The following is a 27,029-nucleotide window of genomic DNA, read 5'->3' on the forward strand; positions in this document are numbered from 1 at the left end:
TTGGTCAAAGGGTACAAACTTTCAGTTATAGCATGAATAAGTTCTAGAGATCTAATTTAACATATGGCAACTATAGTTAATAATAAGGTAGTGTATACTTGAAATTTGCTGAGAGAGTAAATATCAAGTATTTTTACTTAAAAGTTGTGTGAGCTGATGGATATGTCAGTTAGCTTGGTTGGGGTAATAGTTTCACAATGTATACCTACATCAAAATATCACGTTGTATACCTTAAATGTATACAATTTTTGTTTTTCAGTCATACCTCAATAAAGCCCAGGGGGGGTGGAGAAATAGGGCAAATGCTTATAAAGCTGTCGTGTATCCTGAATATCTAAGGGACATATATTAATATTTTTATTTCTTTAAGCCAGCTTTCCTTTGTGTTTGACTTTAAGTCTGTCCTGAATGCTTCTTGCACAGCTACAGTTTCTCAGACCTGAAGGGATGGGTAGGTCTTGTGGAGGCTGGAGAGGGTCTTTGTGATGAATCTGAAGTCAGACTGTTGGGTTTTGAATTTCCCCTCCCTGGATTGGCAAATGTGGTTAATAGGGCTTTGACTCAATTTTCTCATCTGCAAAGTTCAGATACAGATTATCTTTCTTTTTTTTAAAATTTTATTATTATTATACTTTAAGTTTTAGGGTACATGTGCACAACATGCAGGTTTGTTACATACATATACATACGCCATGTTGGTGTGCTGCACCCATTCACTTGTCATTTAGCATTTTAAGATTAAGTGCAATGAGATCAGCAATGTGCTTAGTCAGTGCCTGGAACCTTCTGTGTTCTTATTTCATGGAAATTGCACATGTTACAGTTATCTCTTCCTCCCTTTCTTCTCCCTTTTTATTCCAGCTGTATGACTTTCTCTAGCCTCCAGCCTCACGGCAATCTCAGGGAAGTTTGCAGGGTTTCGCATTTTCCGGGGCGTACAGTAGTGAACCTGTATTTTGACAGTAGGCTACAAAGGTTTGAGTCTCTGGTGATCTGTCATATTCACTTACCACCAGCTTTCTCAGGTGCTAGCAGTTTGTCATTGACTGTCCTTTTGCAGAGCTGAAGAGAAAAGGGAATGGTATTGTTTCACAGTATGATACCTGGAATAAGGCAGAAATATTGTTTTTGTAAATAAGGCTTGAGTAAGGCAGAAATCTTTTTGTATAAATAACCATACTAACAAAATGACACCTAAGACAGCATCTTTCAAACCTCTCTGACCACAATTCACCATAAGAAATATTTTCTATTAGATCCAAGTTCACATGTTTATGTAGGTAGTCAAAACGGAAATAAAACAGCATGAAGCAATACATTCTCTTACTACCTGTAATACCGTATTTTCTATTCCATTCACTTCAATGAATTGTCATTCATGGCATTCCATTTTATTCCTTTCCATTCTATGAAAAAAGACCAGCAGTTTGAAAAATATTTATCTACAAGTTCGACGGACCTAAACAAGAATAAGAATAAGGGAGGATATTCTTCAGCTCTTAATTTTAAATATTTTTTCAGTAGTCATCACTATCATGTATTTTTAAAAACCAAAGCAAACACAAATTGTTAGGTGAATGCTTTTCTAAAGAAAAATATAATTTGTCATTTAGCTTTTACTGTGCTTTTTTGAAAGTTAATCTAATTTGGCCTTTTAAGATTTGTAGTCATTTCCTTTCCAACAATGTTATGGACCAGGCTATCATTAGGGTAGAGGGTCAGTTCAGTGCAGCCAGGAAACCCTGTGTCTGCCCTGGCTTTGTCATTACTCACAGGTTCTCTTGTCCTTCATCTGTGTGAGGGGATAATAATATTGTCATTTCTACACCAAGGTTCTTTGAGGACCAGCTGGGGTAACATATTTGAAATCGTTTTGTGGCCAGGCGTGGTGGCTCATGTCTGTAATCCCAGCATTTTGGGAGGCTGAGGTAGGCAGATCACTCAAGGTCAGGAGTTTGAGACCAGCCTGACCAAAACAGTGAAATCCTGTCCCTACCAAAAATATAAGAATTAGCTGGGCATGGTAGTGGGCACCTGTAATCCCAACTACTAGGGAGGCTGAGGCAGGAGAATTGCTTGAACCCAGGACGCAGAGGTTGCAGTGAGCAGAGATCATGCCACTGCACTCCAGCCTGGGTGACAGAGTGAGACTCCATCTCAAAAAAAAAAAGAAATTGTTTTGCAAACTAAATCAGCCTTTACAAATATGAAGAATTTGGGGCTCTTAAATTCTGTATTTGTAACCCTTCCCTCCTTTTTAAAAAATGATTCCTTCTAGATTTCTCAGCTGAATACACTGATTACACTTTTGCTGGGAGAACTTCCACCTGGAGACAGACAGAAGATCATGACAATTTGTACCATAGATGTCCATGCCAGAGACGTGGTGGCAAAACTTATTTCTCAGAAGGCAAGTTGTTTGTAGAAATTTTATGTATTCATTATTGTTTCCTGAAAGTGGTGTTTATTGCCAGAGTAGTTCCAAGAAAGTCATTGTTTTTTTGAAAGTTTGTATGTTTTAATTAGTCCTGAAAAGTTGTGTTTGTCTTGGGTGCGTTTGATTTTGGTTAGCCAATATATTATTCTGATGAGACCTATTCCAAGTGATATCCCAAAAGGTTTTGCCAAGTTAGGAACATCAGATCATCAAAAAAATTTTATCACAGTGGAAGAACCGTGAGAAATCACTGTGTTCATCTCTGTGTGTGTGACCGTCTTGGTCATTGGCCTGTGAGCCTCAACTCTGTGACTTACACAGCCAATAGCAGTAAGATTATGTGTATGTGATTTAAACCATGTCTGTGTGCCTTTGATACATTTCCCCTTGAAGAGAGAGGTGTTGGTCATAAATCTAGGTTGTCACTTGGGTAATCCTTTGTCTCTTCCTTGAACAACTAAATTATTGTCTTGTAAGAAGTTATTTTCTAATTCTTTTAGTATACTAATAACCTTTCTTTTATATATCTTTAAAAAGTCGGCCGGGCATGGTGGCTCATGCCTGTAATCCCAGCACTTTGGGAGGCCAAGGCAGGCAGATCACGAGGTCAGGAGATCGAGACCATCCTGGCTAACACGGTGAAACCCTGTCTCTAATAAAAATACAAAAAATTAGCCAAGTGTGGTGGTGGGTGCCTGTAGTCCCAGCTACTTGGGAGGCTAAGGCGGGAGAATGGCGTGAACCCAGGAGGCAGAGGTTGCAGTGAGCCGAGATGGTGCCACTGCACTCCAGCCTGGGTGATAGAGCGAGACTCCATCTCAAAAAAAAAAAAAAAAAAAAATTCTGTGTGTTTTTAAGTGTTGGCAGCGTTTAATGTGAAAGGAGAATTTTCTCATCCTTCTTTTCAAAATATATTCCTATTTACAAAAGTCAGGAGTATGCTTGTCTACTGGGTTACGCTTGTTTGGTAGTATTAAAACAAGGCAATTCCTTTCACAATTCGAATGCCTGTACATATTGTGAAGTGTTTCTGTGTTTTTTCTGGGTTTTTTTCTCAATTTATTAAAAGCAAAGTGAATTTTAATTATTTTTATAAAGTGCAAGAAAATGCTTTTCATGTAAACCATAAACATATACTAATATTCCTTGATCCAGCTTCAGGACCACTAGTGAGCAATATTCTTTAATTGCTAGTCCAAAACTTTTCCTTGCAAAACATCGCTTACCATGTGTTCTGACTTTGATAATGAACTGTTTATATCTAACTACTCCTTTAATATGGCCTTGTATCTTCTTATATATTTTATTCTACTTTATAAGTCTGATGATTTCAAGTAGGATAAATTCTGATTTAAAATATGTCCTTTATTTTGTACTAAAAAATACTTTGTCTAATACCCAACCATCTAATATACGTGAATATGCAATCCTGAAACCTGTGTAGTCATCAGACAAATTAGTATACAGTAATTTTGGTAAGTTCAACTGATTCTCAAGAAATCCAAGGGTCACATTTATCTTGAAAGAGACAGGGATTTTTAACTGGAAGATGAATGGTTAGGATTGAGTAGATGGGAAAGAACAGCAATGAAAAATACTGTTATTTGATGTGATTAAAAACAAAGCAGAAAATCTCTGTACTAAAAGCAGATTGGTTTTAGAATGAACTTGGTTGAAAATGTAGTTTATTTATGCCTCTGCAATGCAGAAATTATGGATTATGTGTCATTTAAATATAGATAATATATTTTTCCATCTGACTTCAGTGATATGAGTATAAAGTTACAAGATTTTTCTAATCCCCTGGGGTGATTCATAAAAGAGGAAAAAGCATTGCTTGAAGAAATTCATATTGTTTTACATAAAAGCCAGTTTAAAATGAAGACTTATTACACACATATTTCTTATTAAGTATTTAACCATGTATATGCTATTATAATTTGCAATAGCATGCAAGAGATTTCCTATTTATGAGAATTTTAGAAATAAAATGTGAACCAGTAGAATTGATTAGATTAATAACTTGTTGCCCCAAACTACCAGTGTCCTGCGTGTGATGATTATGCAATGCCTTTAGGTTGTCAGTCCCCAAGCTTTTACATGGCTGTCTCAACTTCGTCACCGATGGGAGGATACCCAGAAACACTGCTTTGTTAATATTTGTGATGCCCAGTTCCAGTACTTCTATGAATACTTAGGAAACAGTCCTCGACTAGTGATCACTCCTCTAACTGACAGGTAACAATTCTAAGTTTCCGTCCAGATAGGAGAAACAACCCAAAAAAGTCCTCTAGTGTGAGAATGAAAAGGAAGGAATGAGAGGAAACGATGAACAATGAACTATGTGAAAGTGGTATGTAAATTAAGAAATAATGTAATATAGGGAATGTTGACTTTAATTAGGAAAAGGTGAAGAGAATTGAATTAGAGAAACAGAATTACAGAAGCTACCAATGCACAAATGATGAAATCATGAGTGGATTAATATGGCTCAAGGAAGCATTTTTGATTCTGCCTAGTTATCTACAGCTAACATTCTGGTATCAGGATCTATCACCACCTCCCTCCACCCCCACAGGATTCCTTTACTGAAAGTGTAAAAATAACTAGGAATTGCCTGTGTTCAAATTCATATTTGAGGAACTGCATACAGTGAAAGGAAGGGAAGGTGAAGAACATAGCATTCATTAAATGATTCAACAAATACTTCTGAAGTGCTCTGCTAAGTACTATTCCACTGTTGAACAGACAGGGTTCCTGCTGTCACAGAGATTACTTTCTAGTAAGTGGGGATAAAGAGAAACAATAAACAAATAAATTAATTATTTTAGGCTGTGATATATGCTATGACAACAATAAAAAAAGATCAATATGTTTAAAATTGTCTTGAAGGGAGAGCCTACTATTGTGGAGAGCTTGAGCTGGGACCTAAATGATGAGGAATCAGTTATGCAGAGATCCTGGGGCAGAAAGTTATAGGCAAGAGCAAGGACAAAGTTTCCAAGGTGGGAAGACACTTGGCCAGTTTCAGGGATAGAAAGAAAGCCAGTGTGGCTCAAGCATTTCAAGGGGGCAGGAGGTTACTATTATTAATAGTTCGTTTCCACTTGACTCCAAGTAAATACATACCTAGTCAGAATATTGCGGAGGTAAGAATATGTCACATTGACAGGAATTTCTTTGTTAGTATTCCAATCTCTGCTGACCTGTTTGATGGGAGACAGCACATTTAATCTTTGGCATTCATGAAGCAGAAATCACACCTCAAGGTCATAGCTGCATGCCCAATTATCCACTGTCACCGAAGTGTAGACACTTTCAAATATAAGTCTATAAAGCTGGTTTGCTATGGTAGTCCTGAGAGGCTGGTAGGATTCTCCCACTACATTTGTGATTGTTCTTGCACATAGTAACCTGCTCATAATCGCGACATTTGTGTATTGTATAGTTTCTATAATTATGTCTAATTCAGTTCTTCTAACTTGTCTCTGATTAAAAGTCAGCATTCACTGTCCTCATAAGTTAATTTATGCATTGCTTTCAGTGAGAGGGATTAAAATTGTAGCTTGATGAAGTCACTTGAGAATAGTCAAAACTGCAAATGTGAAGAGTCTGCTGTATGCATGCCATTGTCAATAGAGAAGGAGGAAAGGGAGGCCCAGGGTATAGGAGAAAAAGGGAAGAGGCATTTTAAAGTTTATTAACTTTGAAATTAGAAGAATCACTATGTGGGTTTTTTGGGAGCTGAAAGGAAGATGAATGTTCATTTTGATAGTGTGAATTGTGTTGGATAAATTGTTTCCATTTCCATTTCGTTCTTTGAATTATTTACTAATTGTTTACATTAACAAAATGATGCCCTTCAAATTCTTCCATTATATTTCATTTGATGCTGACCATCCCTTTGTGAGGTAGGCAGGGGAGATAGTGTCTCCTTCTTCCATATGTGGATGGGTTCAGAGACTTAAGTCAACTGTGTATTGACTAGAAGGATGCCGGTTAAGCTGCTGTTAGATATTCCAAACAAAAGACAATGGCTGAAATAACACAGAAGCGGGTATCTCACAGTGCGGAGGTACAGGCTGGCAGGTGGCTGACATGCTAAACATGGTTTCCACATGTGTTTTAGCCAGTGAAAGGGGAAAAAAGAGAGTCCAGGTCAAATATCTCCAAGGAAGTGTTGTAGGAATGGCACTCATCATTTCTGCACATATACCATTGGTTGGAGTTTGGTCACTTGGCAACTCCTGACTGGAAGGAAGGCAGGAAATGTAGTCTCTAAACACTGGCAGCCGTATGCATACCCAAAACTTGGAACCACTGGAGAAAATTACGAGGCGAAAATCTCTCCTACAAAAAGTACTCTGATTCCTAGTCTGGGAGCCTTTTCACTCATTCATTGTAAGATACACTTAAACATTCAATGGATATAAAACGCAGAAACACTTTCTGTTTTCATAATTAATCACTTCTATTTGCATAGTACTTTCAATTTTGTAAGGCATTTACCTTTGGCCTTCTGAATATATTCCTACAATTAACCTCATTTAATAGAGGAGAAAACTGAGGTGTGTTGATGTCAAAAGACTTATTTAAGATTAGCATCTGATGATTGGCAAAGGGGACATTAGTCTCTCGTCTCCTGACCTCCATGTGTATATCATTCACTAGACCTGCTGTCTGTACTAAGAGAAAAACAATTTATAAATCTGAGGAAACTCCAAATAAAGAATACAGCCATTTGATGTCCTTGCTATTTGTTTTGTCTTCTTTTATTAGGTATTCTTGTTTCATGATTTTCTAAGAACTTCTGAGTCTTTGCTGCAAAAATAAGTATTATGGTAATCTAAGTGGATGTAGCAACACATTCCAAAGGAATTTGTAAAATATATTTAAATACAGTAAATTGCCCTTTTATTTTTGCTTTGTATATTGAAATAGGTATATGTTATTTGTATACTATGTATTTATAGAAATTACATATCTCTTAATGTATTAAGTAGCAGTTTAATACAGCCAATGTTTAATTCATTCATCATCTAAGACTTCTCTTCTACTTTTCCTTTATAAACAATAGCTTGGATGTTGTCTGCCATATTAATATATTTACTTAGAAATATCAGAAATTTAATAGTGTTACAAATCAAGTGTTACTTGTATTCAAATACACAGCTCTTAGGAAATGAGATCAATAAACAAAGAAATACATTCTTTTCTAGTATTTTTAGACAGCTAGCCTAAAAATAAATGTGATAGAAAATATTCTGATTCATTATTGCCATGAACAAATCAGAAGTATATCAGTATTTTATGCTACTATCACATTCTAGAGCTTCTTAAACTTTTTTTCTAATGTATTGCCTCTGATGTTTTATGAAAATCTCATATTAGACTGTGATATTTGTGTTTTCTATTGCTTAAAGGTGTTATATTACCTTAACTCAATCACTTCATCTAACCATGAGTGGGGCTCCTGCTGGCCCAGCTGGTACCGGGAAAACAGAGACCACCAAAGACCTAGGACGTGCCCTTGGCATGATGGTTTATGTATTCAACTGTTCAGAGCAAATGGACTACAAAGTAAGTTAGTAAGAGAATAATGTGTAAAACTGTATTCTCTAACATTATTCCTGATTGGGAATTGTTCAATATAATAGCATAAAAACCCCTTCTGTTAAATTCTGAGTGCCTCACTTTATCATTTAGTCCGTAGGAAATATCTATAAGGGATTGGTGCAGACAGGAGCTTGGGGCTGCTTTGATGAGTTCAACCGAATCTCTGTGGAAGTTCTGTCAGTGGTGGCAGTACAAGTGAAAATGATTCATGATGCCATCAGAAACAGGAAGAAGAGGTGAGTGGCATGCAGGCTATCTCTTGTTACAAATAGAAAAACATGGAATAATGCAGGTAACCTCCCCTTCACTGTCTATTGCTACCTCTCCCTGTCTCACGAAATAGATAAAGGAAGATTCTGGTCGATTTGGGGGAATTATTTTGAATAGTCTCCCATTTTTATTAGTGGTTTCTAAGTGTCAAGTACAACACATGTATATTACATTACTTTAATCACTTAAAAAACAAACAACTTCTAGGATTGGCCAGACACAGTGACTCATGCTTGTGATCCCGGCACTTTGGGAGTTTGAGGCGAGAGGATTGTTTGAGCCCAGAAGTTCAACACCAGATTGGGCAATATAGCGAGACCTGGTGTCTACAAAATAAATAAATTTTAAAAATTAGCCAGGCATGGTGGCAAGTGCCTCTAGTCCCAGTTATTTTTGAGGCTGAGGCAAGAGGATTGCTTGAGCCCAGGAGGTCAAGGCTGCAGTGAGTTGTGTTCGTGCCACCGTGCTCCAGCCTAGGAGACAGAGCAAGACCCTTTCTCCAAAAAACCCAAAAGACTTCTAAGATGCTCATTCCATTGATCAATTCTCAGTCCTCATCTTTCTTGACCTCTGGCAGCATCTGATGCAGTTGGTTATTCTCCACTGCGTGATGTACTTTCTTCACGTGGGTTGAGGACAACACCTCTTCTGCATCTCTCTCCCCTCACAGCGCTTCACTGCTGGTTTCTTCTCATCTATAAAATGGGGGAAAGAAGAGTACCTGCCTTATAGACTACTGTGATGATTAAATGCAAAGTACCTGGAAAAATGCCTACCACATAGTAAGCACTATATCCGTGTTTGCTATTACGTTTTATTGTTATTATTTCCTGGCCAACTCATGTTAGGCATCACAGGCCCCGGTCTTTGGATTTACTTTCTCTATATTTTCTCCCCTTGTTGATTTCAACTAGTCCCAGGGCTTTAAAAAAAACTCTCTCTATGCTGCTGACTACCAGGTAGGTGCCCAGGCTTCCTCTCTCCTCATCTCTGGACTGACCTAAACAACTGCCTGGGGCATCCCAAGACTCTACTGGAGGTCTCCCAGGCTTCTCATATTTAATATATCCAAAATCAAAATCTTAGTCCTTCCACCATCTCCTTCTTTGCTAGTTGTCTCATCCCAATAGGTTATACCTTCGTGTTCTTCCAGTAACTTGGGCCAAGACCTTTCAAATTATATTCGAAATCTGAATGCTTCTCAACACAATGCCACATTCCAAAAAGCAAAACACAGCTGGCACTTACGTTTGATAGCTTAATTTGAGAGATAAATTAGTATAGTATGCAGCACAATTCTGGTTCTCTTCGTAACATTTTTATCAACAGGGCAATCTTATTTATCTGGTCCACTTGTGCCCCCTTAGTTTTTAGAATATTTTTCTCAGCTAGCTTGTCCATAGGAACATTTTCAATCTCCCAAGGATTATCTAGCCTCTTGGACTGTGTACCTGTTGTAGAAGTTTCCAGGTTATCAGGAGATACATCTGGATATTTCTACATTCTAGAAAATCTCTCAGTCCTTCTGCCACGTGGGCCTTGGGTCCCAGTTTTATGTGTTCAGGTGTCTGCTTCCTGACCTGTCCCATCTCTAAGGCCATGATAGAGAAGCTCAGTTATTTGTTCTTAGATCTCCAGCTATGTTTTATCTAGCTTTTAGTCAAAATCTTTTTATTTGCTGTAACCCAGATGTCATTTGAGGTCATCCTTTCTTATGGAGATTTATGTAACTGATCCATGTACTGATTTCTGAAAATTGCCGAGAATACTCCTTGGTAGTCTCCTCTTGTCTGAATGTCTGTAGGTCTGCTCTCTTCATCTTATTTTAGCCCATATGCAGACAGCTCTGCTCCTTCTTGATTTCATGAGCTTATTAAATTCTCTTTACACATGAAGATTTAAGAGATGGGACCATGCCTCAATTACAAAGCTTTCTAGTGCCTTGCCAGCTCTACCCTATGGAGGTCCACACCTTTGACTGTGGCTGTCCCTCCTGTGTACAATGGGAGAGGAGGCAGTTATTCTGTGGCAAGAGCCACCGCTCTGCGTGTGAGCGGCCCTGCCAGCCTGTCTGCCTTCCCTAGCCTGACATTCTGGGAAATGAAGTTTTCTCCATTTTTATCTTGACTATACAAAATCCACCTGCTCCTAATTACCTAGTATCTAAAGCACCCTTAGTCCTAAACACTGTGGTTTCTTTCTATGTTTTCTCATTCATGATGCAGACCCAGCTCCTTAACTGCTGCAGCCCTCCCCTCTCAGCAATGCAAGAGATCAGCCTTATATTTTGTCTTGTTTACCCTCATTTGAAAGTTTCCCTCTACCTGTCTCAATATGGCTCCCATAGCACATTACCATTCATTGCCCTGGCCAGCAGCAACCCACTTGGGTCCTCACAAATCTTTCTGAAAATCTTTCACTATTTCTCCAATGCAAATCTTTCACTGTTTCTCCAGTGCCTTTAAGTGACAGTAATAGCATTAGTCATAGCTAACATCTCTTGAGTATTTTCCATGTTCTAGGCATTATACTTTTACCCATTTATATTTATAATCCCTTTTAAATCCTTGCATAATCCAATAAGGTTGGTAATAGGATTATTATTTTTACTAGATGAGGGAATTGGAACATAGGATAATTAACTTGCCCTAAGGGATATGCCTGGTATCTGAATACTCACAGTCTGGCTCCAGAGCTATTGTACCTTTCAGTGATATTTAATAGATTTTTCTTGAGTCAATGAAAGGTATGGAGGGAAAGAGGAAGAGAAGTTGAAGAAATAGACAAAACTTAAGACTGAACAGGACGTCCCTTTCTCCTCTTAGTATGGGCATTCTCTGTCTATGCAGCATCCCATTCAAGGAATTGCAGCCCATGTTGAAGGTAAAAATGCCATCACCTCCTTCCATTAAATGGTAAAATAATCAAGTCTTTATTTTCACATTCTAGGATACTAAGGCTATGCTAAAATAAAAAAGAATACTTCCCATTTTTATAATTCCTCCAGGAAAAGGGAGGGTATTTTTAATAAATATGCTTCAAAACATATTCAAAATATGTATGGGCTTATGAATTTTAAAGAAAATTACACAGAATAAACAGCTTCCTAATAATTTGCATTTTGCAGTGGTTTGCATTTGTCAATGTGCATTCATATTCAATGAACACATTTAATTTCATCAACATTCTTTTTATGGTAGATTTGTATTTCTTGGGGAAGCTATCACACTGAAGCCATCAGTTGGAATATTTATTACTATGAACCCGGGTTATGCTGGTCGAACCGAATTACCGGAAAATCTCAAAGCTCTTTTCAGGCAAGTGTTATGCTTTGTGGCTTAGCATCTGGTGCACTCATGCCACCTAATGTTGTTGGTTTGCACTGTTAAGTGATTTGCTTTTACTTGAAAATTCCTAAGGAAAATCCTATATGATTTCCTTGGGCTCCTTTTATAGACAGAACTTTCACCATGATAAATTAACCCTTTTGAATGATAAAACCAGGACTCAAAATCAGTATTTAAAAGTTACATGGTATATTTGCATATTTACTGTTAGCTATTTTGTAATGCATATTTTTATTATAAACATAATCTTTCATAAATTATGAACTGTTTGGAAAATATAGAAAAGAGTAAAGAAAAAGTTACATCACCATCCAGATGGAAAATATAGAAAAGAGTAAAGAAAAAGTTACATCACCATCCAGAAATAATGATTGTTATGTTTTCTAGCCTCCTTTTATAATTTATATTTTGTGGGATTAAGATATTACAGTAGGCATGATTTTTCTTCTCTTCATTTAATATTTTGACATATTTTATCATATTATTAAAAAACCTTTAGAAATATCATTTTATGTAGCTCAAAATAGTCCCTCTCATGCCTTGTTCATAAATTTCTTAACCATTCACTGTTGTCTGTTATGTAGGGTTTGTCTTTTCCTTTTTTTTTTATTATAATGAAGTAGCAGGCTGTAAACGTCTATTCACATGAAAAATTACTCTTATTTCAGAATAGATTTCTAAATGTAGTATTACTTACGTGAATGATTAAAATCCTTATTGATGACCTGCTTTTCAAAAGTACTCTGCCAATGTATGCACTTAGCAGGAGTCTATAAGAGAATATGTGTTGCTATACCTAGTATCAGTTATGATTCACTTATAATTTAAGTCAACTTCTTTCAGGTATCATTTTTTTGGTTCAGTTTTCCAGAAAACTCTGTATTGTAATTTTGCAGAATTGAAATATGGTTTATGTTTTATTAGAGAAAGAGAGATCAGGTTTAGAGATAAAATTGTAAGGTTTATCACCATACCAGGTGATAGTAAAAACATTCAGGTATAATTTAATACAATCAAGTGTACAATTGGTGGAAGCATAACCACAATCAAAGTACAGAATATTTCCACACCCCCAGAAATTCTCTTCTGCCTCTTTGAAGTGAGCCTCCCATACCAATAATGTACCTTCTGTGATTATAGATTAAATTTGTCATTCCTAGAGTTCATGTAAATGAAACCAGACAATATGTACGTTTTTGTGTCTGGCTTCTTTGAGCATTGTGGTTTTGAGATTTATCCAAGTTGTTGAGCGTATCAGTAGTTTGCCCCTCTTTCTCACTGATTAGTATTCTATTATATAGACCTACTGCAATTTGTTGATCCATTCACTAGTTGATGGACACTTGGGCTGTTTCCAGTTTGGGGCTATTATGAATAAAGCGGCTATGAACATTCACGTGCAATGTTTACATGAACATATATTTTTATTTCTTTGGGACAGATATCTATGGCTGGAATTTCTAGTCTACATGGCAATTGTGTGTTTTACTTATAAGAATCTGCCAGTCTGGTTTCCAAAGTGATTTTACAAGTTTACATCCTCACCATCAATGCATGAGAATTCTAGTTGCTCACATTCTTGTCAAAAATGGATACTGTCAGCCTTTTTTATTTTTAGCCAATCTAATAGATAGGTAGTAGTGTGTCATCATAGGTTTAGTTTGCATCTCCATGATGGCTAATGATGTTGAGCCTCTTTTACATACTTACTGTCTATTGCTATACCATCTTTTGTGAAATGCCGTATTCTGCATACAGTTCCTTTGTTAGATACATACATTGCAAATATTTTTTCTCTCAATTTGTGGCTTGCCTTTTCATTTTCTTTTATCCATCAAAGATAGAAGTTTTAAATGTGATGAAATATAATTTATCAATTTGTTTTTGTTTTTAATATCCTATTCAAGAAAATTTGCTTAGCCCAAGCTTGCAAAAATTTTTAACTATGTTTTCTTTTATAAGCTTTGTTGTTTTATAGTTTTCATATGGGTTTTCTCCTTTATTCTGTTAATGTGCTGAACTATATTGATTGATTTTCAAATGCTAAACAGTCCTTCGGTGTTGCATTCCAGGGATAAGCTCCACTTGGTCAGGAGGTATTTTATTAATAGGTACTGCTGGATTCAATATGACACTCTTTTGTTAAGGAATTTTTAAAAATCTATGCCATGAGGGTTATTGTTCTACATTGTCCTTGTAAAATTTTTGTCTGGCTTTGGCATCAGAGTAGTGCTGACATCATGAAATAAGTTGACAAATGTCTTCTTCTCTACCTGCTTAAGAGTTTGTGTAGAATTGCTATTATTTACTCCTGAAGTATTTGATTGAATTAATCAGTTAGGCCATTTGGACCTAGAGATTTTTATTGGAATCTTTTTAATAATGAATTTAATCTCTTTAATAGATACAGGGATTTTCTGATTTTTAATTTTTTTATTGATTTGATTTTGGTAATTTAAATCTTTTAAGGAACTTATTGGTGTTATCCAGTTGAATCCATTGGCACACACTGGTTCATTGTATTAGTCCATTCTCACACTGCTATAAGTAACTATCTGTCATTGGGTAATTTATGAAGAAAAGAGGTTTAATTGACTCAAAGTTCCAGAGGCTGTACAGGAAGCATGGCTAGGAGGCCTCAGGAAACTTACACTGATGGCAGAAGGCTAAGGGGAAGCAAGCATATCTTACAAGGTGGACCAGGAGAGAGAACATGTGCGAGGTGGGGAAGTGCCACGCACTTTCAACCCATCGTATCTCATGAGAACTCACTCACCATCATGAAAACCACCATTCATGAAGAATGGGGAAAATCTGCTCCCATGATCCAATCACCTTCCACCAGGTCCCTCCCCCAACACTGAACTACAATTCAACATGAGATTTGGGTAGGGACACAGAGCCAAACCATATCATTCATAATATTCCCTTATTATTATTTTTTAAGTTTTATTTTTATTATGCTTTAAGTTCTGGGATACATGTGCAGAATGTGCAGGTTTGTTACATAGGTATACATGTGCAATGGTCGTTTGCTGCACCCATCAATCCATCATCTAGGTTTTAAGCCCTGCATGCATTAGGTATTTGTCCTAATAATCTCCCTCCTCTTGCCCCCCACCACCTGACAGGCCCTGGTGTGTGATGTTCCCCTCCCTGCGTCCATGTGTTCTCATTGCTCAACTGCCACTTATGGGTGAGAACATGTGGTGTTTGGTTATCTGTTCTTGTGTTAGTTTGCTGAGAATGATAGTTTCCAGCTGCATCCATGTCCCTGTAAAGGACATGAACTCATTCCTTTTTATGGCTGCATAGTATTCCATGGTGTATATGTGCCACATTTTCTTCATCCAGTCTATCATTGATGAACATTTGGGTTGGTTCCAAGTCTTTGCTATTGTAAATAGTGCTGCATTAAACATACACGTGCATACGTCTTTATAATAGAATGATTTATAATCCCTTGGATATATGCCCACTAATGGGATTGCTGGGTCAAATGGTATTTCTGGTTCTAGATCCTTGAGGAATTGCCACACTGTCTTCCACAATGGTTGAACCACTTTACACTCCCACCAACAGTGTAAAAGCATTCCTATTTCTCCACATTCTGGCCAGCATCTGTTTTTTCCTGACTTTTTAATGATTGCCATTTTAACTGGCGTGAGATGGCATCTCATTGTGGTTTTGATTTCCATTTCTCTAATGACCAGTGATGATGAACTTTTTTTCATAAGTTTGAACTCCCATTCACAATTGCTACAAAGAGAATAAAATACCTAGGAATACAATTTATAAGGGATGTGAAGGACCTCTTGAAGGAGAACTACAAACCACTGCTCAAGGAAATAAGAGAGGACACAAACAAATAGAAAAGCATTCCATGCTCACGGATGGGAAAAATCAGTATCATGAAAATGGCCATACTCTTCAAAGTAATCCAAAGATTCAATGCTATTCCCATCAAGCTACCATGACTTTCTTCACAGAAGTGGAAAAAACTACTTTAAATTTCACATGGACCCAATAAAGAGCCCATATAGCCAAGACAATTCTAAGCAAAAAGAATAAAGCTGGAGGCATCACACTACCTGACTTCAAACTATGCTACAAGGCTGCAGTATCCAAAACAGCATGGTACTGGTACCACAACAGATGTATAGACCAATGGAACAGAACAGAGGCCTCAGAAATAATGCCACACATCTACAACCATCTGATCTTTGACAAACCTGACAAAAACAAGCAGTGGAGAAAGGATTCCGTATTTAATAAATGGTGCTGGTAAAACTGGCTAGCCATATGCAGAAAAAAAACTGGACTCCTTCCTTCCACCTTACACAAAAATTAACTCAAGATGGCTTAAAGACTTAAACATAAAACCTAAAACCATAAAAGCCCTAGAAGAAAACCTAGGCAATACCACGCAGGACATAGGCATGGACAAAGACTTCATGACTAAAACACCAAAGCAATTGCAACAAAAGCCAAAATTGACAAATGGGATCTAATTAAACTAAAATGTGTCTGCACAGCAAAAGAAACTGTCATCAGAGTGAACAGGCAACCTACAGAATGGGAGAAAGTTTTTGCCATCTATCCATCTGACAAAGGTCTAATATCCAGAATCTACAAGGAACTTAAATTTAGAAGGAAAAAATAACCATCAAAAAGTGGGCAAAGGATATGAACAGACACTTCTCAAAAGAAGACATTCATGTGGCCAATATTCCCTTATTATCTGTAGTGATGTCTTGAATTCCATACCTGATACATGGGTAACTTGTATCTTCTCTCTCTTCCTATTTCCTCGATGATAAGCTAGAGGATTATCAGTTTTATTTTGGGGTTTTATTTAGGGTGCTCAATATGTGTGCTCAATACTATTCAGTATGCGTTTAAAATAATATTCCACTTCACATATAGTCTAAGAACGTCTACAGTTTTTAGTGTGATCTCTTTCCGTTCTTTCAAACTTAAAGTTTGCTTGTCCATCCATCTGGATATTTAACCATATTTCATTTGTATTTTCTTCTAATTTTTATAGTATTACTGTTCTTATTAAATTTAATCTGATGAGAACTTAGTTGGTAATATGAAATGAGTGTTTAAACAATTATTTTCCCTAATAGTTAATCAATTATGCTAACATCCTGTATTGAATGTTTTTCTTTCCTCATAACAGCTTTCTCTAGCATAATAATTTTATAATGTCTAACTTTCTTGAAAAATTCTAGAGAATAACCATTCTAGAAATCAATGTAATAACTACAGAATAGCTTTGTTTGAAAACTATGTGCATTTCCAGTATCCTATTTGTGACCCAATTTATGTCGTACTTTCTTTCATTTGGGTCTTGAAATTTGAAATTGTCTTGTGAATTTTTTAATAACTTTTGTTTAATGGGTGATGAAGGCATTACTCATGTGTGGAGGCCATATGCTTGTGCCTTTGGAGTATTCTGATTCCACCACTCACCAACCATGAGGCCTACAGCATGTGCTTGAACTTCTGGGAACATCAGTTTGCCTCTCTGTAAAATGAAGATAAGAGGAGTGGGTACCTCATAGTGTTGTGGGGATTAAGTGAGAGAGTGCATAAAAAGATTGTAGCACCCAATATGGTATGAAGTACTCAGTATAAATTAGTTGTCTATATTAATGTAGATATAAAATACGTAGACATGCTAGTCTTTGCTCTCTCCATTTACTCTTCATCTTCTGGTGTCACGTGAAGAGTAATAACTGTGTGAAAAAATATGGGGTTAGTTTAGCTAGAAGAGATATAGAATAACCTAGATCCAAAGATACTTTAAGGTTAGATGTTTAGGATGAAAATCAGGTATGCATGAAGTGGACTACAATTATATTTACAAAAACAGGTAGGTATTATTGGAATGTATACTTTAAGAAGTCTAAAATAATGAGCTTATTTATTTACTCTTCCTTCTTTGTACTTGACTTCAGTTGAGTGGAATTTTTTCAAACGTTGCTGTGAATAGCAGTTGTCTTTGGAGAGGGACTTTTTGGAAGTCCCTCTCCAAAAGAAAGGGGATTTGAAGCTATGTTTTTCTAAATGTCCCCTTTAAAAGTCTATCCCAGTTGGTCCTAGGCAGTGGTGTGCTGGCAGTGGCTGGCACAAGCTCTCAGTAGCTGATGGTTAAGTTTTCATGAATGTTCTGAGTTGGTTCTTTAGTTTAATGAAAACTAAATTATATCAACTTTTGATTCAATAAGTTGTATTAAAAACAAAGGTGATAAACACCCCAAACTGGTCACTTTATAATTACTTATTTTACTGGTATTTATGCTCTTGAGGTTATTTCTTTCTATTTTGTCCGTATGGTGGTATACTTCTCAGCTCCACATTTAGTGGTATTGTGTTGGTATCCTGGAATCAGCCATGGTGGAAGGATTTATTCTATGGAAATAAGCAAATGCTATTTTCTAGACAGCCGGTTGTGAAAACATTAACCAGCACACCATTAACCACAGGTAAAGCCTCGCCCCTTGCTCAAAACATCGTTATTCCTCTTTCTGCAGTGACAACTTACACCAGAAGTTTACAGAATGTATTCATGGATTTTCTTTGAACTCCTACACCTGTGCTTCTGCCATTCCAGACTTTCTATCATTTTTTGTGTCCAGTAATGAGTGGACATTTTTTTAGTTGAACTGAAGGGTCTTATTAGCTGTGATTGACAGACATAATTATGATCTGCTTAGGAATGGTTAAAATGTTGGTACGAAATAATCACTTGATTTCAGCAATTTGTACTTATCACCTTGTCACATTTTAAAACTAAAATTCATATTTACTTTTTAGACCCTGTGCCATGGTGGCCCCTGACATTGAGCTAATCTGTGAAATCTTGTTAGTTGCTGAAGGTTTTGTGGATGCGCGCTCATTAGCGCGAAAGTTCATTACGTTGTACACGCTTTGCAAGGAGCTACTCTCCAAGCAGGTGAGGGATCATTTGTTACGTTTTCTTGTTTTTACATACCATTGAAAAAGCTTTTGAAGTATGGATTTTAGGTAATTTATCATTAAAATTACATTAGACATTAAAATTTTTTTGTACTTAAAAAAAATTCAATAGTTTGGGGGAACAGGTGTTTTTTGGTTACATGGATAAGTTCTTTAGTGGTAATTTTTGAGATCTTGGTGCACCTGAGGAGTGTACACTGTACCCAGTGTGTAGTCTTTTATCCCTCACCCACCTCCCACCTTTTCTCCCAAGTCCCTGTAGGCCATTGTATCATTCTTATGCCTTTGCATCCTCATAGCTTAGCTCCCACTTATAAGTGAGAACATACGCTATTTGGCTTTCCATTCCTGAGTTACTTTACTCAGAATAATGGTCTCCACCTCCATCCAGGTTGCTGCAAATGCCATTATTTCATGCCTTTTTATGACTGAGTAATATTCCATGGTGTATATATACCACAGTTTCTTTATCCACTCATTGGCTGATGGACATTTAGGCTAGTCCATATTTTTGCAATTGCAAATTGTGCTTCTATAAATAGGCATGTTCAAGTGTCTTTTTCATATAATGACTACTTTTCCTCTGGGCAGATACCCAGTAGTGGAATTGCTAGATCAAATGGAGATTCCTTTAAAAACTAAAACTGCCATTTCATTTGACGTTAGAAATATTTTTATATTTTCTATAAAATTCGAAAAACTTATTTTATAATTTTTATTTTTTTCTGAAATTTTGAGATATTTTAGTTCTGATATTTTATTTGTATTAATACTTTTTTAAATCAACGAGCTGTGTGATTTTCTTTGTCAATTTTGTAATCATAAATGGAATTTTATGTTGCCTCCCTTTCTTCATGAAAATATTATTTTCTAATAAGATAGGGCAGGAGTGTTCATAAGAGTAAGATAAGGCTAATTTTCTGAAGAGTTTCTCAAGGAATGTTAAAATTATTCTCATTTATTGGTAATTGTTTATTTAAAGGTAGGGTTAACTGGTTTTTTTTCTTTTAAATTTGTGCTCTACAATTTCCTTGTCTCTAAAATGGGTCAGATTTACATACTCTCTACTCTCCGATCATAAGCTTCTTGAAGATTTATTGAAGTTGCTGATAAGCCACAGAAATTACATATATATCAGCATCAATATTTTAAAATTCAGCCATATGATCATTTTTGACTTTTGGTCTTTTGATAACAGTTCATTAATTACTGGTGACATTACTCTGTAGTCAAAATCAAAGTATCAAAATACATGGTTGCAACCACACAGTTACCTTACTGCCACGTATTTATTTTAACTTGCTCATTGTTAGGGCAAAATATGGAATATGAGAGTGATTTATGTTGTCCTTTTAGTAACTGTGAATTTACATTGGATGGGTGGAATCATAATTTTTAACAGTTGTCTCTGGATAGCAAGATTATGGGTATTTTTATTTTTTTCCTTATTCTTAAAATCTTTTTTTTAATGAGCCTATTTTAATTTTATCATGGTAAAAAGTCAGAAGAAAAAATGTAATAGAGCCCAGGGAATGTGGAGTTTCAACTATAGCTATTGTCAGTAGTAATATTTAAACATTTAATTAGCATCTAGTATAACTAATAATGTGCTTTTTGCTGACCATGTTGAATGGGTAAGATTCAAAACAAATGAAACAAACACCCAGATTTCTGACTTTGAAGAATTTAGGTAATTCAGTTTACATGACATAAAAATTGGGAGACAATGGAGAATGAAAAGATTATCAGAGTTTTCAAGGAAGAAAGGAACCAATATTTATTGAATGAGTACTATGTGTTATGTTACAAAACTGTCAAAAGAAGTTTACAAATTTGATTTTATTAGCCCTGTTTTACATATGAGAAAACTGAGCAAAACAACCTGTCCCAAGTCCATGTAGCTAACAAGGGATAAGGGCAAGATTTGACTTCAGTTCTAATTCTGTCTAGAACACACCTGTAGCCAATTACAAGAGGAAGGTGTTGGGAGTACAGGTAGAACAAAGAAGGAAAGAGTTTGCTAACTCAGAAGTGTCACAAATGAGCAAAAAGAAATCTGTCCAGGACAGAAGAGCTGGGTTAGGAACACAATTCAAGGATAACTTTCTGTGCTACAGAAATGGGTTTGGGAAAAGAATCAGCAGACATTTTTGACCAATGGAATGATATAATGAAAATGGTGAAGATACTTTTAGCAATTTGCATTGTTTAAATGTTTAGCAGAGACACCAAGTCCTCTGAAATCTGTGGTCCAAAATTTCTTCTGCATCCACTCCTTTTATTGTTACTGCAATAACTTAGCCACCTCCCATTGTTGCCCTCAAAGTTCTTATTCTCAGAAACACCATTTGACCCAGCAATCCCCTTTCTAGGTATATACCCAAAGAATTATAAATCATTCTACTATAAAGACACATGCACACATATGTTTACTGCAGCACTATTTACAGTAGCAAAGACTTGGAACCAACCCAAATGCCCATCAATGATAGACTGGATAAAGAAAATATGGTACATATACACCATGGAATACTATGCAGCCATAAAAAAGGATGAGTTCATGTCCTTTGCAGGGACATGGATGAGGATGGAAACCATAATTCTCAGCAAACTAATACAGGAATAGGAAACCAAACACCACATATTCTCACTCGTAAGTAGGAGTTGAACAATGAGAACATATGGGCACAAGGAGGGGAACATCACACACTGAAGCCTGTTGGGGGTGGAGGGCTAGGGGAGGGATAGCATTAGAAGAAATACCTAATGTAGATAACAGGTTGATGGGTACAGCAAACCACCATGGTACATGTATACCTATGTAACAAATGTGCACATTCTGCACATGTGTCCCGAAACTTAAAAAACAACAACAACAACAACAAAACCTCTGGTTCTTTCCCCTCCCTTTCCTCTTCAAGCCTCAGCCTACTCCATCAGTGGCTTTCAAATGATCTTTTCCATGGCCCACAGTAAAAATACTTCTTCTGTATACTCAATGCATACACACATGTACAACTGAACCAAAAATTTCACCAAACACTTTTTAGTTTTTTTTTTTTTTGAGACAGCGCCTCACTTTGTTACCCAGGCTGGAGTACAGTAATGAGATCATAGCTCACCACAGCCTCGACCTTCCTGGCTCAAGCAATCTTTCCATCTCAGCCTCCTAAGTAAATGAGACTCTAGGCATGCACCTTCACGCCCAGCTAATTTTTGTATTTTTTTGCAGGGGTGGGGTTTCCGCCTGTTGCCCAGGCTGGTCTAAAACTCCTGGGCTGAAGCAATCTGCCCGCCTCAGCCTTCCAAAGTGCTGAGATGACAGGCATGAGCCACCACACTCAGCCACTTTTTGCTCTTATTTGCATCACACTGCAGTGTTTTTCATTTTGTTCCCTTTTATTACAGACAAAAATGGTGATCGAGACCTACTAAATTGATTTTATTATCCACTAATGGAGTAAATGGGATATTTGTAATGTAATATTGTTTTACTACCCACAAAAAATTTGTACTCATATTAATTCACTTTACTCCTACAACCACTTATAAAGTAGGTGGGTGCTTTTATCTGCCTTTTTATAGATGATGATTCTGAGGCTCTGGGAGTTAAAGTGTCTTTCCCATAGACACAGCTGAGAGACATTTGAGAGATGGGTTGTTACTGTGTGGGTTGTAGCTGGACGGCGAAAGAGAGAAGGCCAGTCCCGTGTAAGCAGTTAGTTTGTTAGGAATACCTTTACTGAGCACCTACCCTGTGCCATGCAATGTGCTAGCCCCAAGAAGACAGTGAATATATGGGAAATAAGTTTATCATGAGAAAAAGCCAGAAGAAAAAATGTAATTGGACCCAGGGAGCATGGAGTTGCAATTGTATCCAATCTCGGAAGTAATATTCTGAGATCCTCTAAGAGCTCAGACCCTGTGGGAGGAGTCTTCATTAGGGATAATGTTGTAGTCTCAAAAAAAGATAATTGAATTTTAATGACATGGTTTTTATTATATTATGTGCTGGCATCTAGGCAGAAGTGTCTGATTAAGAGGTGGAGTAATTGGGGCCATTAGGGATCGAAGTCTGGGGAGAAGTAGAATACCAGGGCCCTTGATGAAACCAGCACATGTGGAGAAATGTGCTTCTGGTTGGAGGTGAAAACATGGAATTTGCTGAGCTACTGAGTTAGCAGGTCTATTGAGAGAGTACAGCAAGGGAGGTGGATGGAGCCTTAGGCAAATACTGCAGTTAAGTGCTATGGAAAGAAGAGACTTGCTGACAGAGGCAAAAAAAAAAAGTGAAAGAAACAGGACGACACTACAGGGAGATGATTTTCACAGTTTCAAAGAGCAGAAGAAAATAGTATTTTGAATCATTAAAGTGTGTATTTATCTGACTCCTTTTTAAAACTTTCAGCTCTTACCTCTGGAATGAGAATCTTCTTCCCTCATACAATTTTTGAGAAAATAAACCTGTTTTGATTTTAGGATCATTACGATTGGGGACTTCGTGCTATTAAGTCTGTCTTGGTTGTGGCTGGATCTCTGAAACGAGGAGATAAAAATAGACCCGAAGATCAGGTACTGCAATGCTAATATGATTTTGTTGAGTGAGTAGCTGGCCAGCTTCACAGACATGAAAGTATATGCCTGGATGGTGGGGCATGGACAGCACAACTTTTAAAAAGCATAACATCTGTTGTTAATGCAGGAAATTTGAGGATTGGCGTTCCTTATAAGAGGTCACAAGTGGTCTTGAGTACAAAGATATGAATCTGGAAAAGAAAATGTGATTTTACAAGTAGTTTTGAAATAGCCACAAAAAGCATTTTGACAGTCATAATCAAATAATTCAGTAATCACTGTTTGATTTCCTCTGAGGAACATTTAAGAAATCTGATTGAATTGGGATATTAATCCTGGAAAGTCAGTGAAGACATAATGGGAGAAAGAGCGTCCATTTCATGGGACGTAAGATGGACATGCAGAATGAAACAGGAAGGGTGGGTGCCTAACACCAATGAAATGCTTGATTGGTTGGTCAGAGCTACTAGAGAAATGTTCTGCTCTCCTTCCTGGGGAGAAACGATAACAACACTTCATGAATTTTTCCCTTAAGTAACGAGAGCAATGGATATGTGTTATCAGTCTATTTTCACACTGTTACAAAGAACTACTTGAGACTGGGAAATTTATAAAGAGGTTTAACTGACTCACAGTTCTACAGGCTTAACAGGAAGCATGACTGGGAGAACTCAGGAAACTGACAATCATGGAGGAAGGCAAGGGGGAAGCACGGACCTTCCTCACATGGTGGCAGGAGAGAGAGAGAATGAAGGGGAAAGTGCCACACACTTTTAAACCATCGGATCTCATGAGAACAGCAAGGAGGAAATCCACCCCCTTGATGATCCAATCACCTCCCACTAAGCCCTCCTCTAATTTGACATGAGATTTGGGTGGGGACACAAATCCAAACCATATCAGTACATATCACCATGTGTATGTGCAATATGACTTGGGAAATAACAACAACAAAAAAAAACCCAAAACTTTACTCTGTGTGATTTTTTTAAATTGTGGGATATTTATTACGTATTTTTCTACTTTTCTTTGCCAATATTTCTCTCTTTTCCTCTTAATTTCCTCGTAATTTAATACTAGGTCAAGATTTTCTTTCATTTATTTTTTCTCTTGCTTTTTAAAATTTTTGTTGGAATGCTTAACTCCTGCTGTAGAAGTTATCCTGACGTTTGAGTTACTGCTTTTAAAATCTTTGGCTTACAGCCAAGATAGAACAACAACAACAAAACTAAAAATGTTTGAGATTATCATTCTAAGATTCTCAGAGTACTTTGGATAAAATGATCTGATGGGCTTGATTAATTTAAATTCTGGAGTTTGAGGATTCAAGAGAGAAGGCCCTTAGATTGTTTCTGAAGATCAAAACAGATCATTGGCAGGGAAGGAAAAGGCCTCTTTGCTGTTCTTATTCTAAGGATTGTTCATTGTATCAGTTCAGCCTTCTCATGTTCTGATACATCAATTTTAAACATTTAACCTCCCTATTGATAGAATGCCATCTTAATGGAGAACAGTACCAATATCTCATGCTTCACATATGAGGAGTAAAAATAACAAACATCTTTAGTTTTTTAGGTGTTTGTTAGACCTTGTATTGGCTTTTTTATAAAATGGTTTTTTTTCTAGGTACTCATGAGAGCATTAAGGGATTTCAATATGCCTAAAATAGTGACTGACGACATCCCAGTGTTTCTGGGCCTGGTCGGTGACCTGTTTCCAGCCCTGGATGTGCCCCGGAGGAGGAAGCTGCACTTTGAACAGATGGTCAGGCAGTCTACCCTGGAGCTCCGCCTGCAGCCTGAAGACAGCTTCATCCTCAAAGTAAAAGGAGCATTTGCTTTTCATGGCAGCTGTTGAGATTGTCAGTGGAAATAATTGTGGCTAATTGATACTAAAGCAAGATGTTAACTTGTACCCTAACCTTAATAGGATCTTAATATATGCTTTCAGGCATTTTCATATGGCAGGATTAAGTAAACATAAGTAAACATTTTAGTAGCCCCACTCCGTAAGGTGAAAACATAGATATGATTTTCATGGCTTTAAATGTAAGCATACTTTTAATTAGGTTACAAAACTTGTTGGTTCTTGGAGACATGCACTAAAAATTTACTTTGTTCTTTCCTCCTTTTTAGAGAACATTGGAAGTAAAATCATTAGTGCATGCTTTTAATGAGGGAAGAATGACAACATGTATGAGAATAACTTAGGTAGATATTATCTGACATATCAAAGCCTTGTGCATATTATTCAGTTTGAATTCAGTGAATGCATGGATATTGAACACTATATACATTATCCATTTTAGATATTTTATAGGATATAAATCATTACTCAGTTGTAGATGGTGATTGGCTATGTCCAGTGTTTGTTCAAAACTCATGAAGAGTTAATGATTTTTGTAAGTAACCCCTGCCATATACTGAGTACTGCATAAAATCATGGTTTGGCTTTAGTCTCAGCCCTGTGGTCTGCATGGGAGATCCAGGAAAAACTATACTTTTCACTTATGGTCTATTTTAACTTTCTCTGAACATACTGTTGTCAGTGGGGGCTGGCTTGGGTGTAAGGAAAGAAGAATTGGGCAAAAATGGTAGGTTATCTTTTTGTCACCAACTCATTAAAGGAAACCAGCAACCGGCTGTTTGCTCTGCAGGTTGTCCAGCTTGAGGAACTGTTGGCTGTGCGGCACTCGGTCTTTGTAGTTGGAAATGCAGGCACAGGAAAGAGTAAGGTATAGTAAATTGCCTAATAGCTTACAACTATGGAAAGAACATTTGTTGTCATTGTGGTTCGGCCTATTTTCAATGCTACTCAAAAGAATTCCCCTCCATGAAGCCCACCATAATTTTGGGTCAGAATCTGAGACTGGAATCTTGCTGCTTGATCAATTGACATTCTTTTCCTTTATATTGGGTCAGCGGGGGGAGAACAAGAAACAAATAGAGCATTGCATTCACATAGGAAAAGCAAGCCAACATGAAGATTGAACTTTCCACATGAGATGTTCAGTATCAGATGCAGGCATTTCGATATACACCATCCTACCTTACGCACCTTTCAATACATTTATCCTTGGATTCTTTTATCAAAGATAAACATATTAAGAGACTGTGGAATAAGATATCTGGCTGGAAGATTGGATTGGCTCTAGCCACATTTATCAAACCTATTTTCTTTTCCAAGTCATCCTTGATTCTCCTCCCCATATCATTCAGAAAAACAAACCCAAATATTTTCCTTCAGTACTCCCTCAGAAATATAACCCTCTATATGGCCAAACAAAACCTAAAAATAAAAGGAAGTGGCAAAACCCACATTTTTGATGTACCTATTATGTGCTGTGCTAGGTGCATTATGTATGATTTACTTGGCACAACAGTGATATACTATGGGTATTATTATCCCCATTTTTAGTTCACTGCTTGATTTTGTTTGGTCTTACTGACAGTCCTGGCAACATACTTATTTTCTTGGTTGGCAGACGGTATATGCAGAACTGCATGCATTTTAATTCAGGATGCTTGGGTATAAACATACTTGGTAGCCAACAGCTAAAAATAATCAGATTGAGCATATGAGATTTTAGAGGATGGCAGTATATGGAACTTGCCAGTATTTAGATCAGAACCCACAGTGGAACAACTGTAAGAAAAAAAATCTCTGTATAGACATTTTTCTAGTGAAAAATATAATAAATGAAATATTAAAGTAGATAACTGATAGACCTGTAATTATTTTGTTAGAGTAAGTTACAGATGTAGGCCACAGTTCAAGGAAGGATAAAGTTAAATTC

General features: G+C 36.8%; 1 protein-coding gene across 1 annotated transcript in view; it reads left to right on the top strand.

The window, feature by feature from the left end:
* DNAH11 (dynein axonemal heavy chain 11) overlaps nt 1-27,029 on the top strand; it is a 359,011-nt gene that overhangs the window by 136,605 nt on the left and 195,377 nt on the right. The window contains exons 31-39 of the mRNA XM_055347302.2: nt 2,280-2,411; nt 4,516-4,676; nt 7,862-8,018; nt 8,145-8,290; nt 11,525-11,641; nt 18,497-18,635; nt 23,138-23,230; nt 24,860-25,054; nt 25,890-25,967. Coding sequence (XP_055203277.1) covers nt 2,280-2,411; nt 4,516-4,676; nt 7,862-8,018; nt 8,145-8,290; nt 11,525-11,641; nt 18,497-18,635; nt 23,138-23,230; nt 24,860-25,054; nt 25,890-25,967 — 1,218 coding nt within the window. The remainder of the gene's footprint in view (nt 1-2,279; nt 2,412-4,515; nt 4,677-7,861; nt 8,019-8,144; nt 8,291-11,524; nt 11,642-18,496; nt 18,636-23,137; nt 23,231-24,859; nt 25,055-25,889; nt 25,968-27,029) is intronic.

This window comes from Gorilla gorilla, chromosome 6, assembly GCF_029281585.2.
Source record: "Gorilla gorilla gorilla isolate KB3781 chromosome 6, NHGRI_mGorGor1-v2.1_pri, whole genome shotgun sequence".
Classification (NCBI taxonomy): domain Eukaryota; kingdom Metazoa; phylum Chordata; class Mammalia; order Primates; family Hominidae; genus Gorilla; species Gorilla gorilla.